This window comes from Mastigoproctus giganteus, chromosome 10 (assembly GCF_048544385.1).
Source record: "Mastigoproctus giganteus isolate SK-2022 chromosome 10, ASM4854438v1, whole genome shotgun sequence".
Classification (NCBI taxonomy): domain Eukaryota; kingdom Metazoa; phylum Arthropoda; class Arachnida; order Uropygi; family Thelyphonidae; genus Mastigoproctus; species Mastigoproctus giganteus.
Window position 1 is genome coordinate 125,127,359 of NC_143584.1, and position 20,471 is coordinate 125,147,829.

General features: G+C 36.8%; 1 protein-coding gene across 1 annotated transcript in view; it reads left to right on the plus strand.

Moving 5' to 3' along the window:
- The window catches only part of Rrp6 (exosome component Rrp6), a 260,374-nt gene that overhangs the window by 2,061 nt on the left and 237,842 nt on the right, over positions 1-20,471 (plus strand). Inside the window, exon 2 of the mRNA XM_090383738.1 lies at positions 15,241-15,377. Coding sequence (XP_090239864.1) covers positions 15,241-15,377 — 137 coding nt within the window. The remainder of the gene's footprint in view (positions 1-15,240; positions 15,378-20,471) is intronic.

The following is a 20,471-nucleotide window of genomic DNA, read 5'->3' on the forward strand; positions in this document are numbered from 1 at the left end:
TTTACATGTAAGGAAATCACCAGGTTTTAATTCTTGCAGTACTTTTAAAGGATGGAAATATAATTCCTGGTGCAATATTTGTACATGTTCAACAGCAGTGCAGCTGGTGTGCATAATAATTTAGACTCCATGTTGTTATTATTAGCAACTAAGGCCATATTGCTCCGGTGCGGTGGTCAATACCTGACCTTTCCGCATCCTCCGTATTTGGTGATGACGGGCTCGAACCCCGGTCTAATCAAGAAGCGTGTGCTACACACTGCTGCCCCTTCCCACCTGGCTACGGAGACGCCTAGACTCCATGTGAGAGTGGCTCTGACATCTGCAATTTACTGGCGTACGATTGCTTCTTATTCCACCCAGAGGCATCTGTTCGGGAGCAGAATCAGTTTCTTAAAAATTTCACACCCATGTTTTTAATGATATGAGTAGATAGTGCAGGATCTTGATCCTTAAGCTTAATAGGCTAAGAAAGCAAGTGTATGAGCTTATGCAGCACCAGCCAAAAAAAAAAAAAAAAAATTACAAAACAATTCCCACTAAATGTTTGTCCAGTTCTTCCTTAAATTTATTTAGCCTATCAACTTCCACGACGACAGGTGGAAGTTTGTTCCAGCAATTAAGCACACTGGCTAAAGGCAAATTTCTGCATATCTATTCTACAACTTAAGCCTCTCTTGGTAGGAGGATCCCTTCATTCCCCTCACCAATCTTGTTGGCCTTCTCTGCACAGCTCAAGCAAATCTACATCCTTCCTAAAATGAGGCCTCCAGACCTGTACTCAAGGCGTGTCCTGACAATTGCCTTATACAAAGGGACAATCACCTCCTTTTCCCTCCTTGCAAAATTCCTGTATATCATTGACAAATCCCCATGACCTGCCCTGGCAGCCTGTCCGCATTGTTCAGAAAACTTCATATCTGACTGCACAATTACTCCCAGGTCTTTTTCATTTTCTATCACCTTAAGTGTAGTACCACACAGTTGGTACGTTTCTCTGGGGTTACTTCTACCCATATGCACTACTTTCCTTTTTATAATGTTAAACTTCAGTTGCCACTTCTCAGCTCATCTGCCAAAATTTTCTAGATCCTGTTGCAGTAGCACACTGCCATTACTGTCATTAACAACCCTGCCAACCTTTGTATCATCTGAAAACTTCGACACTAAGCCTGATATACCTTCATCAATATCATTGATAAATATTCAAAACAACAGTGCATCCAACACTGAACCCTGTGAGATTCCACTAATAACATTAGTCCATGAAGAGCAGCACCCATTGATTACCACCCTCTGTCTTCTCCCACTCAACCATCCTTTTTATCCATTGTAGCAACTTACGATTAATACCATTCTGCTCCAATTTGTACAGTAGTTTTCCCTGCAAACACTGTCAAAAACTTTCCTGAAATCTAAGTATATGATATCAAAATTATTTTTTGCATCCAGTTCCTTTGTAACCACATCATAATATCCTATCAAATTTGTCAGACAGGACTTGCCCTTAACAAACCCATGCCGTGTCTGAATTATTGCTGCAGTCTTGTCTAGATGATCCTGCAATGCATCTTTAACCTGTGACTCCATTATTTTACCTGGAACAGAAGTTAAACTAACAGGTCTGTAATTACTTGTCACCCTTCGATCCCTCTTTGTGAATTGGGGATACATTTGTACATCTTCAGTCCATGAGGACCTCCCCTGAATCCAATGATGCTCTCATAATTATGGCTAGGGGTTTGCTTACTTCCTTTGCTGCCTCCTTTAATATAACTGGATTGATCCCATCCACCCCAGGTGCCTTTCTGTAACTTCAACAATTTCTCCTCCACTTTGTTCTCAGTTATTACAAAATCATTAAGCACCCTGCTACAATTTGATAACCTTCTGGCATTTTCAATCCTTAATAACTCTTCGTGTGAATATAGATGCAAAATACTCATTCAGTTTGTTTGCTATCTGAGCAGGATCATCAACAGTTGAACCATTGATATCAAGTGGACCAATCAGATTCATCCCCTTCCTTTTAGAGTTTATATAAGTAAAGAAATCCTTGCTATTTTTCTTAGCATCCTTTGCTAAATATTTCTCGTAATCTGCCTTTGCCTGCCTAACCTCCTTTGTGACTTGATTACAGACTAGCTTATGTCTGCCATAGGCTTCTGTGTCGCCTGATAATTTATATGCATCCCATGCATTTTTCTTCTTTGCCACAAGTCTCATTAGTTCATTTTACAACCATTTAGGCCTAAACCTTGAACAATATTTCTTAATAGGTATGAAACTTTTTGTAGCTTCTACGATTAATTCCTTGAATGCTTCCCACTTAGAATTTGCTGTTGGTAACATCATCAGTTGATCCTGCTGTACAGAATTTAAAAACTGTCTGAGACCACTGTAGTCACCTTTATGGAAGCAAAAACCTTTTCCTTTACCTCTAATGGTAATTATATCTTTAATTACAATCAGAATCAGTTTATTAAAAATTTCACACCCATGTTTTTAATGATATGAGTAGATAGTATTAGTAATGGCGGCATGGTGCAAGAAAGCCTATGGCTTATGCTGCACCAGCCAAAAAAAAAAAAAAAAAAATCCGAACAAAACAATGATAAAAACAAAAAATAAATAATTAATAACAATAATTAATAAAAAAAAAGGAAATTAAACCTATCATCCTATGCGCTTCCCTTACCCGAAAGTGCTATTCAGATGACCTTTGAATTTCCCCAAACTGTCGGCCTCTACCACCCATGAAGACAACTTATTCCAGTAATTTATAACTCGCTGGCTAAAATAAAACCTCCTGCAGTCCAATCTAAACATTTCCCCCCGTAACTTGAATTTATGTTCCCTAGTTCTAGCATCATTTATAATCTTGAAAATTTCGGCCTCATTCATTTTACTGATGCCTCTCAGAGCCTTGAACACCTCAATCAAATCTCCTCTAAGGTGTCTGGTTTCCAAACTCTGCAACCCACATATTCAAAGTCTTCCTTCATAAGGACGCCCTTTTTCCGATCTCATCAGGCGAGTTACCCGTCTTTGTACCCTTTCAAGAAGCTCGATGTCTTTCTTTAGGTGCGGTCTCCATACTTGAACACAGTATTCCAAGTGTGGTCTAACATAAGCCTTATATAATGGGATTATCAAGTCCCTATCTCTACTTGCAAAACTTCGATAGGACACCATGGGCCTTCCTTGCAACCTGTTTACAATGCTCAGAGAATTTCATGTTTGACCGTATCGTAACACCCAAGTCCCTTTCCTCCAGTACTGGGTTTAGTTTAACTCCACCAAGTAAATAAGTTATTTTGGGATTACTGTTTCCCAGTTGTAATACCTTACACTTTGTTGAATTAAAGCATAGCTGCCATTTTTCTGACCATTCCTGAAGTCTATCTAGGTCTCTCTGAAGAAGCTCAGCTTGACAGTGATCATTAACTACTCTACCAATTTTAACATCATCTGCAAATTTAGACATCACGCCCTCTATGCCTTCATCAATGTCGTTTATGACATTGATGAAGGGATAGAGGGCGTGATGAATGTCGTTTATGAAAATTAAAAACAACAGTGGTCCTAATACTGATCCTTGGGGAACCCCACTTCTTACATCAACCCAATCTGAGGAATAGCCATTTATCACAACCCTCTGCCTCCTGCCCTGAAGCCATCCTTCTATCCATCTAAGGATTTTCCCAGTGATTCCAACCTGTTCCAGCTTATAAAGCAACCGCTCATGTGGGACTGAGTCAAAAGCTTTGCTGAAATCTAAATAAACAATGTCAAAATTATTCCCTAAATCCAGCTCGTGAGTGACCCTTTCGAAATAGCGAACCAGATTTGTTAAACATGATTTTCCCTTTACAAAACCATGCTGAGTATCCTTGAGAATTTCAATTCGATCCAAATGATCCTGAATTCCATTCTTGATCATTGCCTCCATGATTTTCCCTACTACTGAAGTCAGACTGACAAGTCGATAATTTCCAACTTCACTTTTAGAGCCACCCTTATGTATGGGAGATACATTGGCACTTTTCCAATCCAAGGGAATCTCCCCAGAGTCTAGTGATGCTCGTATAATTAGCCTCAGTGGTTCAATGCACTCGCTTGCCGCCTCCCTTAAGATTATAGGGTATATTCCATCAACTCCAGGAGCCTTACTGGTCTGTAGGCTCGAAAGTTTTTCCATTAAATAAATCTTGCGAAATTTAAATATCATTAATTACATATTTTTTAACTTCGCTCCCACAATTTCCCATTGCCACAAAAGGCTTTTCATTTGTAAATATCGATGCAAAATAACTGTTGAGTTCATCTGCAATGGCAGCTGGTGTATTTAATACTCTCCCTTTTCCCTTACGTAAAGGTCCGATCTGGTTTGTCCTGCTCTTCTTGGCATTTATATATGTGAAGAATTCTTTATCCCCCCCCCCTCTTTGCTCTGTTTGCTAGTGATTTCTCATAAACTGCCTTTGCCTGTCGAACCTTTTTCTGTGGTTCTATTACACATCACCTTGTAGCTGTTATAGGCTTCAGTACTTTTTATTGCTCTGTAACCTTTCCATGCCACCTTTTTCTGCTCAAGTAATGTAGCAACTTCACTATTCATCCAATTTGGAACCCTCCTCATGGAGTATTTTTTTTAATGATATATACGCATTCAAGGCATCTGTGATTAATGTTTTAAAAGCGTACCACAGTTCAAATGTATTCATTTTCTGCACGATATCTACCCAATTGATAGAGGCCATTTAGTACCTTAAGGCATCGTAATTTCCTTTTCTGAAATTAAAACCCATTCCTTTGCCTTTTACTTCTCTCGTCATCATCCACCGTAGAACTCTGTGATCACTTTCTGCTGCTGGTTCCTCTACTGTCAGCCCTGTTATGTCATCTGATTCATGTGTGATGATGAGGTCTATTATATTCTTTTCTCTTGTACTTTCCCTGACATGTTGATACAAATAACAGTCATCTAGTTGATTTAAAAATTTTGTTCCCCATGTCGAGTTTCCTTCCCATTTACTCCATTCAATTAGAGGCAAATTGAAATCACCCATAATAAGGCATTGACGCTTACTTGCCCATTCCATTTGCATGTAGAGGCTTTTGTCATAATTTTCACAATCACCTGGTCTGTAGGTTACTCCTACTAGCATGTGAAATGTCTGAATCCGGGAAAGCTATCGTTGCACTCAGGCTGCTTCTGATAAGAAGCAATACCCCATCACCCCTTCTATCTACCCTATCTTTCCTAAATACATTATACAAGCCGTACTTAAACTCATCATCCCCAATTTCCGGGTGGCACCAAGTCTGTAAGCCCTATTATGTCCGCATTACTTGTTTTAACCAGCAGTTCAAATTCGCTCATTTTATTGACGACACTTCTAACATTACTGTATAAACAATTAAGATTTACTGTTCTTGTATATTTAACAACCCTAACACAACCCTTGAAATTTTTTAGACTCTCTTCCCTGATATTAGCTACCCGCTCACGTGAAACATTTCTGCCCCCAGAACATCTAGATAATACGTCCAGTTCGGGTAACAGATAAGAACTCTTAAGGTATGTGCAAGAGTTACTTTGACTAATATAATCAGATAAATGCGTGTCAGTATTACCCACATCCTCCCCCCTAACTAGCAGTTTCCCTGAACCTTTAAGGTATCCTCAATAATACTGGCAAAAACTTTTGCACCACCTTTGTTTAAGTGTATCCCGCCTCTACAAAACAAATTCCTTCTACCTACAAGTGTGGGCCTACAATAGTACAGGATCTTGATCCTTAAGCTTAATGTAAACACAATTGTTGAGTGTCACATAACTCTCATTGTTTTTGTAAAATGCCTTGACAAGGAAAGTACACTGTGCTCCGTTCCTTGGTTACTAAATGGCATGACGTGAAGAAGAATATATTAGGTGATGGAGTCATCCCCACCTCACTTGTACCTTTCAAAACAATTTTTTCAAATCACCCATTTTCCTGGCCTAGCCTGTACTTTAGACCAGGGGTGGCCAACAAGTTGATCGCAGCTTTAATTTTAAATTCAGTATATATAAAAAATGGATTAGTCAAAATCTAAATGTTATTATTATTATGCACCCCATTGCATACGCTTATTACAAATCTGTTGAACCTGACTATTCTTGTCGTTATGCAGCCACAAAGCGTGTCTAGCGAAAATTCACGCAATTACGTTGTGGAGAGCATAGTGTATGTGTCGAATTCTTATTTAGCTTACTTAACATTAATAACTGGACAGTTCTTATATGTTAATTTAATACCCTTTGATTTAAAATGAATACTGCGAAAAAAAGCAAAATGTATAATTTTCATTGAATGGAAATTAGAATACTTTTTTGTAATGATAAAAGAAAAATGTTATTTGATTTGCAATGCTTCCGTGGATATACCCAAAAGAGGAAATTTAGAAAGGCACTTCAACGCACTCCTTGGTAAATATCAATCGGAATTTCTGCCTAATAGTGACCATAGAAAAAATAAATTAAAAGAACTTAAATCCAGATTATTCCCACAAAAAAATTTCTTCATGACACCTAATTTACATTCTAAAGCAGTAACTGTAGCATCATTTAAAGTGAGTCATCTTCTTGCAAAAAAATGCAAACCATTTTCTGATGGTCGATTCATCAAAGACGCATTTTTAGAAATAACAGGTTCTCTTTTTGAAAATTTTAAGAACAAAAATGAAATTAAAAGTACTCTTCAAGATCTGCAATTATCTCGAAATACTGTGATGTGACGCATCGAAAAAATAAGTAAAAATGTGAGTGAACAAAACAATTGTGTGCTCATATTGCTAATTGTGTTTTCTTTACAACTGGATGAATCTACAGACGTTAATGATACAGCTCAATTGCTCATTTCATGTATATGTATTTAACCAGTGTATATCAAGAATATCTATAAAAGTGTATATCTATAAAAGAAGGAACTTAGAGGTCTTGATATACACTGGTATTCAAAGAAAGTGCATCACCTAGGAATTTCACATTTCTAACCCTTTTTTGCGATGTTATGTTTCATTAATGACTAGCATCACAAATAGAAATATAAACAAAAGATATTTATTAATAGCTAAGGCAAAGCTAAGTAATATTTGACAGGTGCTCCCAAAATATTCCAAAATGAGCATTTGCAAAATTTATACAACAGTTTTGGTAAACATGACAATTATGGCTGAAATGTTATCAGAAGCCCTCAATTTGCTTCAGTTTATCATTTTAAATGGAAAACAAAATGAAAAGTTCACCAAGTGCAAACTAATATTTAGTTGAACTGCCTCTGGCCCTGATGACAGCAGCACATCTTTGAGACATTGACAAGATCAATTTCTGATGATAATCAACTGATAGTTTGTGGTTCCAAATGCAAATTATGGCTTCCTGAAGTTCATGAAGGGTCTTTGGTTTCTTTCTGGCAACTACAGATTCCACATGATGCCAACAGGATTCAGGTCCAAGCTGTTTCCTGGCCAGCTAAGAGTTGTAATAGACTGTTCTTCCAACCATTTTTTCACTTGTAACAAATGTAAACACATTACTGTTTAATGCCAGCAGTAATGTAAACACATTACTGCTGGCATTATTTTATTTTAACTCTTATTCTTATTTATATGGTTATCTCTCTCTCTCTCTCTCTCTCTCTCTCCCCCCCTCCCCCCCATCCATCCATCCATCCATCCATCCATCCTCTAATGCTGTAAGTAGTCTAGAGGATCTAGACTACTTACAGCATGTTTCTAGAGGAGCCTCTCATATGTTCAGCATACATCTATTTCCTTTTCATCACTTCTTTCACTAAGCTTTCACTTCCCAAACTTCTTTATTCCTCAACTTATCAGTCCATTTAATTTCCAACATTCTTCTAGCACACCACATATCAAAAGCATTGATCTTATCTTTGCTTTCTTTTGTCAGAGTCCAAGTTTTGAACCTGTATAAGAAGACAGACCAAACGTAACATTTTTAGTTTTATTTCTCTGCTTACATTCCTTCTCATCAGCTCATTGTGTTTTCAAAAAGCTGCCTTTGCCATTTCAATTGTTGAATGAATTCTCTTTGGTACTCTTTCCATTTACTGTTGTCAAACTTCTGAGGTATCTAAATTCTCTCACTTGTTCTACTAACCTTCCATTTATTCTAAATTTTTGTTTTAACTGAATACCATTTTTGTTTGCTCACGTTTAATCTCATGCCATACTCTTCTCCCCTTGTGTGAATTTTGTTAAGTGCTCTCTTTGTTTCTGATTTTCTTCCAGTAATTTTAATGGTGTCATCTGTGTATCTATTGAAATTAGTTCTGCCTATTCTTATTCCTCTAATGTCTTCTAAGGATTCCGTTATTAATTCCTCACTGTATAAGTTGAAGAAGGAGGGAGACCACAAACATCCTTCTCTTATGCCACACTTAACCTCAAACCAATTTGTCATTTTGTTGTTATTCTGAAAGCAGCCTTTTGACCTTGATGTAAATTTCTCATAATTCTGAAATCCTTTCCCTCCACTCCTATTTTCTTCAGTATATTGAGCATTCACCCATGGTAAACTTTGTCAAAAGCTTTTTCAAAATCCACGAATCCTGTGAATAATGTTTTGTGATCAATTATTATCTTCCGAGAAGTGGTATTAAGTTCCATTATTCCATCTGTTGTTCGTCTATTTGCTCTGATTCCATACTGATTGCTCCTACACATTCATCAATTCTTCTCTTTATCCTCCTCAATATCACCACTAATAGAATTTTAGAGGCATGTGTTATGGTGCTTATTGTTTTGTATTGGCTGCAATCTACACTATTTTTCATCTTGGGTATGGAGATCATTTGCTAATAAACATCCAGCATCTCTCCTACCATTTGAATATCCATTCCACAAGGCTTTCCATTTTTTATTCTCCTTATTGCTTCTTCTATTTCTACCCTCATAATCAGTAACCAACTTTCTCCTCCAGGATTTCCATTCCTTCTGTATTTGCCCATATTCTTTTCCCCATATTCTTTCCATCTTACCGCAATGTCTTTTTCTCATATAATATATATATATATTTTTTTCTGTTCTTATCTTTAAATCCTCCTGGAACTCTTCTTTCCTTCTGCTGAATTTCTTTTATGATCCTGTGCATTCTTTTAGTATCATGTCTTTTACCAAGGTTCTTGATTTTCTTACACTTTTCTGTGTACCATTTTTTGCTTTTTAGCGTTAGCATTAGTAGAGGCAAATGATGCAAGAAAGCAAGCTTATACAGCATCAGCCAAAAAAAAACCTTCCCATTTCACCCATCCAATTCGCTCCAAATGTTTGTCTAGTTCTGCCTTGAATTTATTTAAGCTGTCCAATTCTACAACGACAGAAGGAAGTTTGTTCCAGAAATCAACTACCCTCTGGCTAAAGGCAAATTTTCACACATCTATTCTACAACTGTCTTTCCTCAATTTGAATTTGTCCCTTCAGGTGATTAATCTTGGCAAGGGGAAGAACCCCATCAGCATTGAGCTTGCTCAAACCATTTAATGCCTTATACACATCAGTCAGATCACCTTGCAGGTGTCTAGTCTCCAGACACTGTAAGTTTCAAATCTTAAACCTTTCTTCACAAGAGCAACCCATTGTTCCATTCACTACTCTTGTTGCCATTCTCTGTACTTGTTCCAGCATTTCTACATCCCTCCTAAAATGAGACCTATACAGTACTCAAGGTGTGGCCTGACCATTGCCTTATGCAAGGGAATAATCACCTCCTTATCCCTGCTAAAAAATTTCCTGTATATCATTGACAAGACACCATGAGCTACTCTTGCTGCCTGTCTGCACTGCTCAGAAAACTTCATATCTGACTGTGCAATTAGTCCCAGGTCCTTTTCATTCTCTACCACCCTTAGTATAGTACCACACAGTTGATACTCTGGGGTTATTATTACCCATATGTCTAGACCAGCGTTCAAGCCCGTGACCACCAAATACGGAGGATGTGGAAAGGTCAGGGAATGATCACCACATATCCTCGGAGCAATATGGCCTTAGTTGCTAATACTCCTAAAAACTAAATAACAACAACTACCCATATGTAGTACTTTGCATCTTTCAGTGTTTAACATCAGTTGTCACTTCTCAGCCCATCTACTGAACTTTTCTAGATCCTGTTGCAGCAGCATACTGTCATTAATGTTATTAACAAACCTGCCAACCTACGTATCGTCTGCACTCTTAGACATTAAGCCTAATATACTTTCATCAATATCATTAATTAATAAATACAGAAAACAACAATGGACCCAACATTGAACCTGGGAGACTGCACAAATAACATTAGTCCACAAAGAGCAGTGTCCATTTATTACCACTCTTTGTATTCTCCCACTCAGCCATCCCTTTATTCATAGCAGCAATTTACTCCCATTGCCACACTGCTCAAATTTGTACAGCAGTCTTCCATGTGCCACAGTATCAGAAGCCTTCCTAAGATCCAAGTATATGATATCAAAATTATTCTCTACATCCAGTTCCTTTGTGACCACATCATAGTATCCAGTCAAATTGGTCAGACATGATGTGTCTGACCAATTTGACTGAACAAACCCATGATGTGTCTGAAGTCTTGTCTAGATGATCCTGCAGTGCTTCTTTGACCAGTGCTTCCATTAATTTCCCCAGAACAGAAGTTAAACTAACTGGTTGTGTAATTACTTGGGTCACATTTGCACATCTCCAGTCCATGGGTACCTTCCCTGAGTCCAAGGGAAGCTCTCATAATTATGGCTAAGGGTTTGCTTACTTCCTTTGCTGGCTCCTTTAATATAACTTTATAGATCCCATCCACCTCAGGTCCCTTTCTTATGTTTATCCTCAACAGTTTCTGCTCCACTCTTTTCTCAGTTGTTACAAAAAATAACTCCTCAGGAGCAAATGTAGATGCAAAATACTCATTCAGTTTGTTAGCTACCTGACCTGGATCAAGTTGAACCATCGATATTAAGTGGACTAATCCGATTCATCCCCTTCCTGTTAGTTTATATAAGTAAAGAACTCTTTGCTGTTTTTCTTTACATCCTTTGCCAAAGGTTTCTCGTAATTTGCCTTTGCCTGATTTGCTTACAGACCAACTTATATCTACCATAGGCTTCTGTGTCACCTGTTAATTTATATGTATCCCATGCATTTTTCTTCTCTGCCACATGTCTCATTAGTTCATCTGACCCATTTAGGTCTAAACCTTGAACAATATTTCTTAGTTAGTATGAAAAACCTAATAGCTTCATTTATTAATTCTTTGAAAGCTTCCCATTTAGAATTTGCTGTTGGTAACGTCATCAGTTGATCTGACTGTATAGAATTTAAAAATTGTCTCATACCACCGTAGTCACCTTTACGAAAGCAAAACCCTTTCCCTTTACCCCTGATGGTAGTTACCTCTTTGAGTAAATCCCACATCAGCAAACAATGATCACTGCCATCTAGTAGTTCCTTTATCTGCAGATTCTTAATGCCACAAGAATCACTACTGATAATCCGATGAAGAGTATTACTCGCTCTAGTTGCCTCCCGGACATGCTGCTGCTGTAGAAAAGAATCATCCAATAAATCCACAAAAGCCTTGCTAGTGTGTGAGTGGCCAACCAAAAGTTCCAGTCAGTATCTGGGAAATTAAAATTTACTGGCCCACTCTATTTTCTGTACAGTTGTTCATTATACTTATCCGAGTCATTAGGCTATAGCACACACCTACTCTCAATTTTTCTTTGTCAGTGTTTATGTCACACCAAACTGACTCAGCACTGCACTGTCCACCTATATCAACTGGCTGCACTTCCTTAGATTTTGTTTCTTAACTAACAGCATAACCCCCTCCTCTCTTCCTATCCTGTTTATCCTTTCTGTACATATTGCACTCCCCAAATTCCTTATATTTGGCTATGCATGGTGTTACAAATTAGTTAAGTTACGCAGCATATTACATTTCAATAATTCATGATATATAACAAAAAAAAAAAAAAGAGTAAACAAGCAATGGCTTCTATGTGCAAACCGAGAACATTTAGTTTCTGCTTATCCAACATTTTCCCATTCATTCCTTCAATCAGTGTATGACAACAAACGTGATAATGTAGGCTGTAAGCTTCCCCAGCCCTCACAAATTCATGCTTCTGAAAAATCATAGAATGCAATAATTCGGTGCACTGAATTATGGCATATAATGAATTGTCATGCACCGAATTGTCTTGCAATGAATGACTGAACGCCTCTAAATCAGAATCCTGTCGAGTCACTGCAACTTTTAAATGTGCCTTGCACATTGAAAGGGCGCAATGGCCAGAGTTGCTTTTGTGCTGTCATGTCACAATCGCATGATGAAATCTTTTTCTTCCCTAAAGGTTTCTGATATTCCCATTATTTTTATGCGCCTCCGTAGCCAGGTGGGAAGGAGCAGCAGCAGTGCGTAACACACTCTTCTTGATTAGACCGGGGTTCGAGCCCATCACCACCAAATACGGAGGATGCGGAAAGGTCAGGGAATGACCACCGCATATCCTCGAGCAATATGGCCTTAGTTGCTAATGCTCCTAAAAACCAAATAACAAACAAACATTATTTTTATATCCATTATCTTCAATTCCTGACACTCATTAGCTAATTTGTTTATTGTTTTCATACCCCCCCCCAAAAAAAAAAATATTTAATCATATATTTACCATATAAGTTGATCCTCTTCTTTTTTACAGTCATCATTCATATTTTAATTAGTGGTATGTTATAGTAAAAGCTGCATTAAGAACCACTGTTTACTTTTTAATTAATTTTTTTTTTTAGTTGTGACATTTTGTTACTATGCATAGTACGAGGAGCGGTATGAAAGTAAAGCCTCCTATTTTTTTCCCCCAGAAAATTTAATTCCTACAGTTATGCCTTTTACATCAATTAATCCTCAATTATTAATAAACACTTATTTTTTTACAAAGTTGGCATTTTCTATGCACTTCTGCCATCTCTGAGTCAGACACTATTCTTCCTGTAAAAGCTCTTGCTCTGGAGGGCTTTGCGAACACTTCCTTCAGCAGTCGTTGTCTGCAAAATGGGTTCCACAGAGTGCAACCTTCAGTGATAGTCAAAGAGGTGATAGTTCAGAAGGTGCAAGATCCGGGCTATGGGAGGGGCAAAAGAACAGTGCACCCCAGTTTTGCAATGGTCTCTATCATGTGCAGACTGGTGTGGGGTCATGCATTGTCATATAGAAGAGGAACCTCATTAAGTTTTTTGTCTGTTCGAACTCTGCTCTACAGATTAGGGCTTTCAACTTTTTCAGCGTTTCTGCATAGCGATCTGAGTTGATCATGGTGGCATGCCCCAAGATGTCCACAAGCAAGACCCCATCTTTGTCCCAAAACACTGTCACCATGACTTTACCAATAGAAGGCTGGCTTTTGAACTTCTTCTTGCGTGGTGAATTTTGATGGCGCCACTCCATCGACTGTCTCTTTGTTTCATTGTCATAATGGTGGACCCAGGTTTCGTCACTTGTGACTATGTGCTAAAGAAAAACCTCTCCTTCACTCTCATAGTGCTGGAGAAGTTCCATACAGATGTTGTTGTTATTTGGTTTTTAGGAGCATTAGCAACTAAGGCCATATTACTCTGGGGATATGCAGTGGTCATTCCGCATCCTCCATATTTGGTGGTCATGGGCTCAAACCCCGGTCTATACAGATGATGTTCTGGGCTTCTTTGTGCTCATGTGTCAGCATTTTCAGGACCCACCAGGTGCAAACCTTGTAGCCTAGTTCCTTTATGATGGTTTTCACAGCAAGTTTCTGTATACCTACTACATTGCATTTGCACATTGTGATGTGGCAGTCCTCTCTGATCAGCATGTTGATCTGGCTCTTGTCTGTTTTCACTGGAGTTACTGGCCGGCCTCTTCAGGGCTTGTCAACAATATCACTTTCCCCACTCTTAAAGTGTCTTACCCAACATCTAATTGTATTCACATCTACAGTATTGTCACCATAAACATTTTTTAGATGCATATGGATTTCACTAGGTGTCACTTCTTTCTTGGTAAGAAATTCAATCACCACTCTTTGCTTGATATGTATATCTATAACATCCACCATTTTGAACAATCTGTGTGCTGCACTCAGAGACCAATTACAGTGCCACTCAATGATATGTGAAATGATCTATGGCACCACATTTGAAAGCAAAATATTAGGAGGCATTTCTTTCTTACCAGTTCTCACAAACTGTAAAGGAAGTGACATATATACAGTGCTTACCTATATTTACGTGTACGTATGCTACTCCCTTATGCAGAAAGTCACAAAACCTACAGGAATAGGTGATTAAGTAATATTGCTCTTATTGATTCTTTTTCTCTATATGGGAGGCTCTGATTATGTAAAGTGGGCCACTCATTGTTGCCTGTTTGTTATAAGGAATTGAGTCTTGAAAGCTTACTTCTTGAGAACTTGAAAAGTAAACCCAAAAATGTAGTGTCCAACAAATTCTGTAAACTGCATCTGATGAACCAGATGAACAGATTGTTGGGTTTTAAAAGGTGAGCAACAATGTATATATTTCTGTAAAAATATATATATGTAGTACATTGTAAATATATTTGTTATAATTCTTGTCTTTCTAACCCTAAGCATATACCTTTAGTTTAGAATTTTTATATGTTGGAATGCCAATATAAATTGTTGGGTATGTATGTGGGTTGAAAGAGACAAAGAGATCTGGACAAAAAGTAACATAAGTACAAAATGTACAGTGAATGTACAGAGCATACAATTAAAATTCATATTAATGATAAAAAGTGAATTAAATATGTATGAAGTACTTATTTAACTCTTACTTTTTATCATTAGTATTGAATTTTAATTGTGCACTTACAGTTAATTTTTTTTTAAATTAATGATATTTTATGTTGTTTTTCATTCAGCTAGTCTCTTCCAACCCATATATCTATCCAACAACATGGTTTGGAGTTTAATTGCTTTGGTAGTGGCCCTATTCCATAAATCTGATATTGATTATAATTACTAATCAAATTCCCCAAAAAACTTATTGAAATATTGCAGTTATTGTTAATAATTGTAGTATTTTTTATTTATTATTTAGTATTATTGTTAATAGTATTGAGGATTATTTTTTATTATTATTATTTATTATTTTATTTATTTATTATTTTTTTTTTTTTTTTTGTAGGATGTTTTGCAGTCTATACTTTTGGCAACAAAATCATCCAATGAACTTCCATCAAGTGGTCACGATTATGATTATTACAGTAGTTTTCGAGGATTTCGACAACTTATGCAGATTGAAGGGAAGCGAATTCTTGCCCTGTAAGTTATTTCCAAAATTTTATAGCTTTCTCTTCCCATAAACAATTTTATTCATACAGAAATGGACTGGTTGTTTTTTTTTTTTTTCTTTAACATTAACAGAATTTATGGATTGGGTTCAAATTAGATATAGTATTTAGTATTTCAATCTTCATATGCAAGTTTTTATTTAATCATTCCCTTTTTCTGCAAAGGTTAGAGAAAAACATCAACACATGTCTCAATTCATGGTGGCCAGTTGATGTGCAAAAATGGATAACTAATGAATGAGGAGCATTAACTGTTGCTTTAAACAGAGAGACAAAACACATGAATGGAGGAATAATCAAATATTGACCCTTGGAAGAGCCTACACTGATCTTCCAAAAGTAATGTTGATTATGTTCCTTAGTTGTAAAGCTCCAGTTTTTTTTTTTTTTTTACATAGATCATTTAAAAATTGGCATATTTCCACAAGCAGTGATAAAGGTGCAATGATATTAAAATTAATCATTCTCTTTCATTGATTAATGATTACTTTTCATGGTTTGGACTTCAAATTAATTCTGATAAATCTGCTCATATGTCTTCTACAAAAGAAAATCTGTCCTTTTAATGCTTTCCCAGTGGTTAATGGTCATCCCATCCATGTCTGTTCATATCGATCAACTTAGTGCGTATCTCTAAAGCTCCTGTAATGATAAAAAAAAAAAAAATACTTATATCATGATCTTGCTCTTCTCATCAATCCTGTGTGTGCCTCTGTAGTGTGGTCCACCTCTGGAAACTCAAATCTTAAGCTGATTCTGACTGTGGAGTATTAAATGGGCTGGGAAAACCTAAAATCTGGATTACTTATCCAATATCTAATAATTATGGCCTGGTATATAGTCCTCCTAGAAACACCAGGCATAAACTTAAATTAGCTCTGCTAGAAGATTGTATTAATTTTATAGATAATGTTTGCCTGGCATTAATTAACAGATTTCAAATAGAAACATTAATTCCTATAGAAAGGAATTAAAGTTTTTTTGCATGGTTCCTGGTCACATATGGAACTTCTGTTATGTGTACTGCCTTAGTTGTGTAATCGCTTTCCTTTTGTACATTTTCTGTGTTAATATGTTGCATTTTCTAAATTGTAGCATTTTCTAATTTGTTTTTTCAATATATATAGATGAGTCACATGAAAATTGTATAATTTTTTATCAAGAGCAATGCTTATAAGAATAGATTGGATGCATAATAAACTGAGGGTTGGGGTTCCATCTGGTTTGACAGTGGTTTCCAAGAATCTCCTCTTGGCAGCTTGTTGGTCACTATTCTGTAGACAACTCCCCAAGGGTTATTGTTTCCAGTAGTTCCCACCAAGTGCCTCCAGCATTCCTTTTTCTTGCCTCTTATGAGGACTGTATACCGATTCCTGAGAGGTTCTATAAGAATCTCTCAGTGCATTCACCTCATTTTGTGGCCAAGATGTTCTGGCTCTTTGAAAATTTCTTCTCTCCTGATGAGTATAGTCAGTTCAGGGGACTGCCTACTTTTTCCTCAGTTTTTTTTCCGTGGGATAGACAGATTTGCTGTTTTTGCTAAAATGTTTGCAATCGTCAGTGCTTGCTTGTGCGGGCTACAGTTGCCTGATCTAGACCACTCATTTTCATGTTTTTGCAGCTCAGCTGCTGTATGTTCTGTGAAAATTTGCTAGTTTGCCTTTTTAAGGTTATACCTTTTGATATCCAACAAGGAGTGTTGGACTGTTTGTAATTGCCTGTTTAGTTTGAAGGTGATGGCTCTATGATCTGATGTGGTCCAGGCTGGCTGGACATACAAAGCTGTAATTTTATAGGTTATTGAATTGATGGCAAGAGTGACATCAATGTCACTCTCCCACATGGTACTGCTAAAAGTTGGTAAGTTATTAGGTTGATTTATCACTTGAAAGGGTGAGGTGGCTATAAAATCTGATAATATCTTGCCATTGTGTGTGCCTGCTCTGTCTTCTGTATGGCTATGCCATAAGGCTGACCGGCAGTTGACATCAGCACACATTATGATATTTGCAGTAGGTAACAAATTTATGACTGCTTGTAAGTAAGCTATAGTAAGGTTTGTCTTCACCTGGTCTTGCATAAAGAGATATAATATAGAACTGTCCAACTGCACTGGTGATATGGGCACACACTGCCACTGGGAGAGCAGAGGTGGCCCACCTTTGTGACTATAAGGTCAGTGTTTTTGACCACGATTGCTGTAGAAGGGACACCTAGGGTGTCCTCTTGGGTATCCTTGAACCCTATCCATATGTGTGTAAGTTTCTTGGAGTAACAAGATATCTATATTATTTTCTTCTAATTTGAGTTTGATTTGATCTACAACAGTTCTTGCTCTTTGAGCATTCAGTTGGACAAGATTTAAAGCCCTAGTCACATTTCTATTTTCAGTCTGGCCCATAGTTGGTCCTAGATTGTATTGCTTTATCATTTTGTTATAGCATTACTAGTGTGGGGTCATGCCATGGTATCCTTGGATAATGTATTGAAAGTAGACCTTGTAACAATCATTATTTAATTCTCTTAATTAAAATCTGAACCTAAGGTAGATTAAAAAACTTAAATTTACAATATATTACTGAACTTAAATTAAAAAAGTATTACAGAAATTAAATTATTTCCAAAACTTTTTATCCACCAGTGAAGCTACTTGAAGTTACTAGAAAGAATGTAACTTATCAGAAATAAAATTAAAAATTAAATTTACAGATTGTTTAAATTAATTTCAGAAAATTACTGAAATAAGATTTTAAAATTACAAAGGGTAAATTTAAACAAATTGTAAACAAAAGATGTGTCTACTAGACACCTAATCTTAATCCTCCTTCAGTTAATCTGCTGGAGCTAACTTAAAACACATCTGCTCTCTTCTGCTGCCTACAGTATTATACCTGACAGGATAGCATAGCAAAGCATTTATTGGCAGGAAGTATAAGCTTAGATCTGTGGGTACCCACTTCCATTTGTCATGATGATTGAAAATGAATGTAGTGGCAGTTTTTCACTTATGATTCCAACAGAAGTAGAACACCAGTGCAGGCAAAATAAGAATAAAATTTACATATTATTTAAGTATGTAATTTAAAATTCAAACTAACACAATATAATTTTAAAAAAAGTTTTAAAAACACTCCTGGTTTTGCTGACTATTCCAGTTGTTGTTGTTGTTATTTAGGAGCATTAGCAACTAAGGCCATATTGCTCCGTGGATATGCTGTGGTCATTCCCTGACCTTTCCGCATCCTCCATATTTGGTGGTTATGGGCTCGAACCCCAGTCTAATCAAGAAGCATGTGCTTCGCACTGCTGCTCCTGCCCACCTGGCTACGGAGGCACCAACTATTCCAGTTCCATATACAAAGAAACATGTCATCCAGTCAGTCTGTTTTCCAAAACATTCCAGTGCTAGACATTAGTATGCAGTATATTTTTGGCATTTTTTTAAACATTTTTGATTTATATTCTTATTACATATAAATGGAAAGTTCAGTCCCTGAGTGATACTGAAAGTTCAGTCCCTGAGTAATAAAGAAACAGCAAAAAAGTCCATTACATCAGAATGTAGAGAAAAAGTGATAACATTTGAGCATAGTGTGGATTATTGAAGCAATTGTAATATTTATTTACTTTTTTTTATTATTATTAACATCCTTGCATTTCTACATCCATATTTCCCCATGTTACCACCTGGTTCAGCCAGGAGGGTGTGCTTTACAAATAATGAGATTGCAATAAATATATTTATAAAAACTTGTGCTTTATATGCAATTGAATTAATAACATTAGAAAGTTACACTGAGGAAATACAATCCAAAAGAGACAAGTAATCCGCATCATTTAATCATTATCATGAAACACAGTCAATGAAACTTCAAGTAATACTGAGCTGAGAAAGTAACACAACCTAGAAACCTCAGATGACGCAGCTGAGAAAATAGCACAGTCTGTGAGACCTCTGAGGATACTGAGCTGCCCTTGTTGTTACTGTTGGTCCCACTAATCAACTTTAGACTTCAGTGAAGCTGTTGTCATAATTATTGTTTTTGTTATTATCTAATGGGTATTGTTACATACTGTATATATATGATTTTTAGTTGATTTAATGTGCTATTCATAGTTATAAAATTTTGATATTGGATCCCTGCTTAGGAATTTAATCCTCTGTTATAATAATGAGTGTTTCTATGGAAAAATCAGTTTTGACGCATGCCACCTTATCCAGGAACATCAAGGTACAGTGACCCTACTGCTGTAAGTCCAAGATTGCTGTACAGAGTTCAGTGAAAGTCAGATGTGTGGGATGATGAGAGTCTGCATTGGATTAATTTGTTCTCATATTCTATAGAGAATATGAGAACAAATTTAAGCATAAATACAACTTTATAAAGAGGAAGAAGTCATGGTGTAAAGGTTAGTAAAGCAAGTGGTAATTCAGGAAACTGAACACGAGTTAAATAAGGGTAGGAAGATTGAAAGGTTAGAAAGAGTAAGTAGGGTTTGAAAGACTGAATAAAAATAATGAAGTTTTTCAAGATGTGCCTAGATAGTTCTGTAAACGATTTTCTGAGTTTAAATGTGTTTAAATTTTTGCCCATCCAAGGTTTTTTGCCCATAAATGGCCCATCCTTGGCCATGTATGCTTGCGCTAACCAAGAATTGTTGTTTGTTGCCACAACAGCCGATGTTGACAAGACGTTCTGAGCAATGTTTAAAATGGGTGGAATGTGAAAGGTGGGAAATAAGCTTAAATAACTTCATGGGACTGTGTTAGGGATAGCAAACTGTAGAAGAATACTTAGTCTTAACTATGTGTACAGTAATCTGCAGTAACGTCAGAAGTTGTCAATAAAATTGCAGAATTTGAACACCTGGTTGGAACAATTAATACCGATATAATAGGTTTAACAGAAACATGGTACCAACCAGAAATTGGGGATAACAAGTTCCACTATGGTATGCATAATGTATTTAGAAAAGATAGGGCTTGATGGTGTCGTGCTTCTTATCAAAGGCAGCCTGAGCACGAAAAGGGCATTTGCTGAGTCTGAAGTACATCTGCCACCAT